The following is an 8,570-nucleotide window of genomic DNA, read 5'->3' on the forward strand; positions in this document are numbered from 1 at the left end:
GGAGGGAACAAGAAAAAAAAAGTTATATTGAAGGAATTCAGTACCCAGAAATCTTGTATGCAATAGGTTGATAACAGTAAGGAGTTAAGATCTGTAAATTGGTCCACAAAATAACATTTTTATTCATCATTATTTTTATTCATCAGCACCAAGTAGCCTCTGAAATTTTTTAGGTGTAAAGATATATTCAAGGCACATGAGATAAATCAGACAGCAAAAAAACGTTGTGTGACAGTACCACCCTATGCTGTATGTGTCTTACTGTGTCTGTATGTGAACGAGATGCATTCTCAGGAGTGTCCAACATCGTTAGTTTCTGTGGCTCAGAAACTCAAGAGGAGCAGATATACCAGGAGGTACCCTGCTCCCACAGCCTCCCCTCACCTCCTCCTCAGCCTCCCTCCCAACAGCTACCTGATCCCCTCTCCTCGTGCCACGTTCCCTCCTGTCCTTCTCTAAACATTATCTTTCGGAGGCAGAAGGTGAAACTAGAGAACAAGCTGGAAGCACTGCAGCAACAGATAACCAGGTGGGTCACAGGGCTTGACCAGGATCCTTATCAGTAGTGGTGATGACTTTGCATATAGCATTATATTGCATATATATCGTGATCAGCCATAACATTATGACTACTGACAGGTGAAGTGATCTTGTTATGAAGTTGATCTGTTAGAAGCAGGAAAAATGGGCAGCATAAGGATTTGAGTGACTTTGACAAGGGCCACATTGTAATGGCTAGATGGCTAGCTCTTGTGGGGTGTTCACGCTCTGCAATGGTCAGTACCTATCAAAATGAGTTTTTGTCCATTCCAGTTTGTTGTATATGGGGCTGCATAACATTATGACCACCAGTGTGCTCTGGTGGTCATAATGTTATGGCTGATCGGTGTCAAACACCACAATACCAGCAAAGTAGTTGCGTAAAACTTTGGGTGCAGATAGTGGGTGCACTTCTACAGTGCTTAGCTATCTATATTCAGTCCATCTAAGATTTTGCAGGCTTAAATGCCTGATATCATGGTTTTATCATAGTTTTTCAAAAAAATTGCAGTGCATTCTTTATTTTTTTTTGCAAGGAAATTATTGGAGAAAGTGAAAATTGCAAAAATTGTTTTGGGTTTTGTTTTTTCGAAATCAAAAGCAACTTGTTCCAGTGAGAATAAAATCACTAGTATTTTGGTCACATATGGCTCAACATTTTATACAGGGTACTGCTATGATTGATGGAACTCACTGGAAATTATGTTATTTATTATGTTTGGTCAAATTCCAAGGTTGTATAGAATTCACAGGGATTGGTTGAATATGGGTTAACATCACTGCATACTGGAGAGACTGACAGATCAACTTAAATAGTATTTTGCTAGAAATAACATTAGCGAGCAAGCCAACTGAGGTTTAGACACTGAATAACTTTTTAGCGGAACCGTCTGCCTGTAAGTGGATAAGCAGATTAACATTCGCTAACTTATCCAGACTGATCTGGCTGGGCTGCCATTTGCAGTATATGTTGTCAGCTGTCATTGTAGCTAGCTGGCTTTGCGCTTTACTTGCCTGGCACGCTAACATTATGCTAGCAGAAATAATAGTGTTAATGTAAATGTAGGTGTGTATTGTAAGTAATCTAGCGAATGAAAATTATGTAAAGGACCTGACTTGTATACGCTTTCTAGTCTTCGACCACTCCAAAGCACATTTACACTCATGGCAAATTCACCCTTTCAACATACATTCACTCAGTGGATGTCAAATGCCCATTTGAACAGAAACAACTCATTCATACACATTCACAATTTGGGTTTCAGATATCTTGCTCAAGGATACTTCGACATGTGGCACTAGGAGCCGGGTATCGAACCAACAACCTTCCCATTAGGGGGACGACCCGCTCTGCCTCTGCGCCACACCGCCCCGATATCTAAGTGAATATGTTATGTTTTACGGTACCTTTTAAATTACTTCACCAGGCTAACGAGATCCATAATAACTTTTATATTCCGACAAACGTGTTTGATTTTATCTATAACAATAAATTTACGTAACAGTAACAAAGCAAACGATTGCTTTCTACTAGCGAAGAGTGATGGCAAGGCAGGAGCGGTGTTTTTCTGGCGTAGGAACAGCATTCTTAATATGATTGTAATTTATTTTTACAGGCAGTCAGTCTATTGTATGCAATGTCACTGTTTTTGGCTGAGCCTGATTGTGATTGGTGCAAGCCCTGCGATTAATTTAACGCTATGCTTACTGCAGAACTGTCTCTTTCTGACACCAGTTCTGCCCACAAAATATTACATTGCTGTTTACAAACACAAGAAAGGTCTATTGTGGACAGAGTCTGGCATGTCTCCTGTACTAAACTCATTATGTTGTGTGTTTTCCAGCTTGGAGTCTCGTATGTCAGCAGACATTGTGACCATCATGCAGCTGCTGCAGAGGCAGATACCAATGATCCAACCTTCCTATAGCACCCTGACATCAACACCTAATGCACCTTCCTACGCCATCCTGTCCCCCAATGCTGCTTCCCCCACACACAACGCACCAACCACCAACCCCCAGCAGCTACAGTCCAATGAAAACCAAGATTCCCTTCAACTCCTGTGATTGTAGTTCCTCTGTCCTCCATCTTACTGCCTCAACCCCTCTCATCCCTGCCTCACCCATTCACACTTCTGCATGTCATCCACTGTTTTCTTCCCCCAATTTACCCGAGAACACCCACTCTATACCCCTGCATCCGACCTCCACCCAGTCATCATCCCTTGTCTTTTCTCAGTCAGGAAATCAGTCTTCCTTACATTCATTGTCCCTACCCTCAACCCTTACCACCCTAACTCCCCAGCCCCCAGAAAAGTTCAAACAACGACCCTTCCTAACAGGACACAGAGCTTAAGTTCTGTGTCACAGGTACTGTAAACCTTTAAGTAGTGTATCAAGTCTCATAACCTTCATAAGAGAATGGGCTAGTGATAGTGTAGTCTTAGAATTCCAATTATTTTTTATCAAATTCAGTCAACTCATTCAGTCAAGTGCAATAAAAGTTGTTCATACTTACAGGGCTAATAAAAACTAGAAAGTCACTATACAAGTGTAGGTCCGATGTACCATTACCATTTACCAGAATAGGGACTTTGCAGCTAGTCTGTCTTTTTGTGTAATTGATATGTTTAAATTTTCTGTTCTTATCTGTTTTGCCTGTGCACTTTATCTGTTCACCATTGGGTGAAAAGAGAAACGTCCTCTCGATCCTTGTATGTCTGGTGCATGTGAAGAATCAACAATAAAGCTGACTTTGACTTTGACTTTGAGTCACAAATCTCCAAACAGGTATGTGTGTCACACATCTGTGAAGGCATAGTGTAAAATAAATGTGTAATATAATGAAGGAAGCTGAAAATGGAAAAACAGCAGTACCAAACAAATACTGTAGCTATGGTGTAAATCCATTGAGTATTGTATTGTATTAATAAACTTGTATCAGTATGGTTTATTTGTTTCCAAATTTCTTTCAATACACAGTATAAATAAGTCAGACGTACTGTGAAAAGCCTTGAATGAACATAACAGATGCTGTATGTTGTTTTAAGCATGGAGTGGAATAGAATGGCTAAGTGTAATAATAGCAGTCACAGAAGTGGGGGCCAGCCGTCGCTCCCCACTTGCATCAATGAGCCTTGACCCTGTCTCTGGTTTACCGCTTCTTCTTCCTTGACCACTTTTGATAGTAGGTAATAGGTACTGACCACTGCAGACCGGGAATATCCCACAAGAGCTGCAGTTTGAGATGCTCTGTCGTCTAACCATCACAGTTTGGCGCTTTTCAAAGTCGCTCAAATCCTCACACTACCCATTTTTCCTGCTTCTAACATCAACTTTGAGGACATCTTTGAGTTCACTTGCTGCCTAATATATCCCACCGACAGGAGCCATGATAACCAGATAATCCGTGTTATTAGTTTTCCTGTCAGTCTTCACAGTGTTATGGCTTATATATGTGCACACTAGATGGATGTTTTCACTTTAATCTGCTGTGTGATATTAAGGGGCGGGGCCTACCAGCATGTGACATCACAAATAGTTTGGAGTCATACCTGGTTCAGTATGCAACTTGTACAGTGTGATGTAGAAACTTGAAGGCCATTAGTACAACTTTTGAACCACTAATCAGTGGTACTAACATAAGAACTGTGATGCAGTCAATGACCTGCTCAAATGTGCTTTATAGTTTTTCTTCAAATGTGGATGAAGAACTGTAAACACTGATTGAGGACTGAGCACAAATATTTTGTTTGACATAGTTGGACACTATGGTTTCCCACAGAACATGCTGAGATGTTTGGACTGGAATTTCTTTTTCTGATTTCCGTTACATTGCAAAATAAAGGAATGTTATCTTTAATACTGTACCGTACTAACCATTCAAACCATGTTGAGAATTATGTAAAATAAACCTTGTTCATTTAGTTGATCCATGTGAGTGGTGGCTTTTGTATACCGTCTACCAGTCTTATCCAGAGCAACATGCAGAATAAAAAATAACCCAAGTGTTTAATGAGCTGCTAAATAACAGCTCTCATGTGATCATCACAATCACTTTATTACCATGTATATTATCCATGTGGGGAAACAGAGATAGAGATTGGGACAAAGTTATTGATAGCTATTGATGCATAGGAATATTTATATATTTTATTATAATTATAATGTAATTTAGTTTTATTATTATATTTCTTTTGGGGTCATGCCATCCTCGATTGAAAAACTATATTAAACATGAAGAGTATAACACTGATATATGTTACAAAGTAATATCATTCGCCGATTTATGTTTTTGTTTACATATTTTATTTGTACTTATGCATAAAGAAATGTTATTCAAAGTAAAAAAAAAAGTTCCCATTAAAAACATTACAAATGTGATGTATATGAAATACAAATTGTTTTAAGTTGCTCTAAATACTTTATCTTGAGACAGCAGGGGTTCATTTTGATCTTCTCTCACCATGTTATGCTTGTTCTGACAAGTCGATTAGATTAATAGATCTACTATTCCTCCCAGACACCCTTATTTCTACATTAGAAATATTAAAAACTACATGAATTTGAAGACAACACGTTTTAATTAGTAGTAACCCATCAGCCTAATATTTTTTGTGCACATTTATGACTGTGTGCTTAAGGACGGTGGAATAACCTACTAAACCTGTTTTATACTGACTGCTGACTCCTCAGTCCAGGTAACCGGTCGAGAGGGGTTCCGGCAAGTCATTAACAACCGCTAGGCTAAAAACCATTGACTGTATAATTATAAATGTATGTAGTCTCTGAAGTCACCCATAGGTTTCTGAAGGGAGGGGGCAGGGGAGCAACACTCTATTAGCCCTCTAGGCTCTATAGTTGGAGAATGAGGTAAGTCTCCAGTTATTCCATTGTGCCACACACATGCACACACAGCCTCTGACTAGTCGACAAGTCAGGAACTCAGCCTCTGAATGGTTGTGACTCAACCCAAAGCTAACAACCATGCTAACATCAAAAACAATGGTACACACATAAAAAAAGCACACATAAAAAGGATAAATAATCACATAAGACATTCACTGTTATTTTATTTGACCAACTATAAATGCTGAGTATGTGAAATGCATTTTATTTGCAATTGAATATTTGTGGAATTTTGTGGCAAGGTGCAATGTTTTCAATGCTTGATTTTGATGCAATCCAAAAGTATTCAGATTAGACACTAAGGCAACAATATGAAATTACCTCATGTTTGAAAACTGATGACAATACTTACAGCTAAACAGAATATGGTTTACATCCTGAAAGTGACAAATTTTTTTTAATGAAGTTACAATTTTTTAACATGATATATAATATTGTATATATTATATAAGTCCTCCATGGATGTTCCACCCTGGTAGAGTACGTACCAACAGTAATCACACAGTTTGCAATGAGTCTTTCAGCTCTCATCAGGTCTGTTCATGTTGTCTGTGTCGAACGTGAAGGGCTTATCATAGCCCATCAGGTGGTTGTAGTCGTGCGGGAAGGGGAACAGATCCGGGTTTACTAGCAGCCCCATACGGTCTGCGGTAAAGGTGGTGAACATCTTGCTAACAGCTGGGATCTTGACCTGCCTCTGATGGAACACGCTCTTTTTTTCAGTGAGGAAGACGCTGTATGTGATTGCAGTGTAGGTGTCTGTGTCAGGGTTGTGGTACAGGCGGATCACATAGCCTCTGGTGAAGAGGTGGAGGAGGACAGGGGTGACAATGGTGAAGAAGCCGATGACTCCGCAGAAAGCGACCTGCAGGGCCAAGCTCTCGACACCTAGTCCAGTCTTCAGGAGGATCTGGGGCATGAGGAAGAGGCTCGCCCCACTGGTGCTGTAGGAGAACAGCTTTACCCCTGACAAAAGAGAGGATTCAGAGGACACAGGTTACCAAATCAGTGTATGCCGTTATCTAGGTCCTGCCCATACACCTGGCTGACTTAATGATGAGCAGGACTCAGCTGTCAATTATGTAATTGAACCCCCTTTTTATAGATTCAAATAACTGATTAAAACCAAACTGGTCAGAAAAATTAACAATTGAACATATATCTGCGTGGTATGAATTACTTAAAATCCCATGTGCTAAAATGGAGGGGGCGGAGTTTATGTTTTTTACTTGATTGAAATGTTTTGGGTTTACATTACATAATGTCATATACTATAGCCTTTACCTGGTGTTATGCTGGAAAAAAATAGTAATCACAGTAATCTACTTAGACAATGGTGATCAGTTGTTTTTTTTGATATGTAAAAAGATGACAGTAACTCACCTCGAACAGCTCTGCCCAAGCTGCCGGTGTAAATGAGGTTCCCAACCTCAGAGCTGGCTTCCGTTAAGAGACAACGGGCGGACAGACAGTGAGACTGCACCTACTCAAAGAAACAGCAGAAAAACACAAAATGAAAGCTGGCATTGGCAGGGTTTAGTTACTCTGTTCACCTACAGGACACTTCGATGGAAAAAGGCACGTGTCAGTTCTGAAATCCAAAGGCCGCTAACCAACAGTGACAGTAAGTACTGTTCTGCCATAAAGTCTACAGAATAATACTGATAACTTTTTTTGAAAGGATCACACAGGTGTTACTCCAATTACATGTTTTTATACTGAGGTCTATAGGGTCTCTGCAGGTCTCAAGTCAAATACTTGTTCAGACCATTATGAATGCAATTCAAACAATTTAAGCTAATATGTGATAATGACACTGTAATAGAATGCATAATGGAAATATATATATATATATATATATAACTGACAAACTATTTTATACACGTTGTTGTTTCTATTCCAACAAAAGCACAAAGCATGGAAAATAATTTATTTAGATTTTCCAGAACAGGTTACTCAGGAATCAGGAATAAAATGTTTCCATGTATAAAGAAAAGCCTTTGTTCTTTGTTCTGGGAGCTAGGTCAAACTGAAAATGAGGTTCACTTTTTGTTTTGCGGCCTACAAGCACATAAGGGATGTAGCTATATTTTAGTAAAAAGTCCTCTATTTATGATGATTTATTTTGGCTGGATGATTATGGAAAAACTAGAATTGTGCTTTGCAGAGTCTTTAAGAGCTTGGGAGAGGAGGCAGAGACGAGCTGTAAAATAATCTGTAATTTTGTAATGAACTGAAAGGTTTCAAAGCTGTCAATATATTTATAACATAAAATAAATGAATGGCTATTTATATACAACACATATTCACCGAATATCTTCTTATTTTGCTGAACCTCGAGTGACACTCGTATATAACGTTAGGTCTAAAAAAAAAACTCTTGGTAAGCCACTCTGAGATCTCGCACAGTCCTGCAGGCATTAACAGTCGATTGCAGACAGTGTGATCTCAGCGGCTACCTTTTCTTACATAGGTCATGTAACGTTAAATATGTCCAGTAAAGTATTAACTCCCGAACTACACTATATAGGTCATCTGATGATGATGATAATGAAAACAAAATATCAGTCCTAGGTTAAATACCTTGCTGTTTGACGGTAGCTTGAGGGACGACCTTCTGACAGCATTTACCGTTAGCTGCTGTTGGCTAACCGCTCTGAAACAACACACGGTAAACGGCCCACCATGTCGCACGGCCGTCACGTCAATATTACTGAATGTCTGAGAAACAATACAGGGTCGTAATCTACGCAGGACATTTGTATAAAACATTGTTATTTTCTTAGCGACCGTCGCTGATTCATTCACACACGCTTGTAGTACTTCCGCTTCTTCCTCTCCTTATTTGAGTTTTAATAATGGCGGTTAGGAAACCAGCTAGGTGCATTACCGCCACCTACACACCGGAAGAATGAAAAATGGGCACATCGAAAACACTGGGGGTTGTGCAGGTATCACACACATAGAGAACGAAGGAATTGACTTTATTCTCAAATTGTTTTCATCTTTATTCTCGACATTTCGACTGTATTCTATAAATGCAAAATAAATCAACACTGAACAAACAAATCATTAACAGTGTATAAGTTACAGTTTAATTTTAGTTTTTTAGTTTTAGTCAA

The 8,570-nt window shown here is 39.2% G+C and overlaps 1 protein-coding gene across 1 annotated transcript; it reads right to left on the reverse strand.

Moving 5' to 3' along the window:
• Positions 1–5,582: 5,582 nt before the first annotated feature.
• Positions 5,583–8,303, reverse strand: tmem70 (transmembrane protein 70). The gene is made up of 3 exons (XM_035671384.1): positions 8,032–8,303; positions 6,832–6,931; positions 5,583–6,414 (listed from the first exon to the last, which is right to left on the reverse strand). The coding sequence occupies exons 1-3, from the start codon at positions 8,218–8,220 to the stop codon at positions 5,969–5,971; spliced, it is 735 nt and encodes a 244-aa protein (XP_035527277.1). The 5' UTR covers positions 8,221–8,303; the 3' UTR covers positions 5,583–5,968.
• Positions 8,304–8,570: the final 267 nt, after the last annotated feature.

Source organism: Morone saxatilis, unplaced genomic scaffold (genome assembly GCF_004916995.1).
Source record: "Morone saxatilis isolate NCDOM2014 unplaced genomic scaffold, NCSU_SB_2.0 Contig23, whole genome shotgun sequence".
In the NCBI taxonomy this organism is placed as follows: domain Eukaryota; kingdom Metazoa; phylum Chordata; class Actinopteri; family Moronidae; genus Morone; species Morone saxatilis.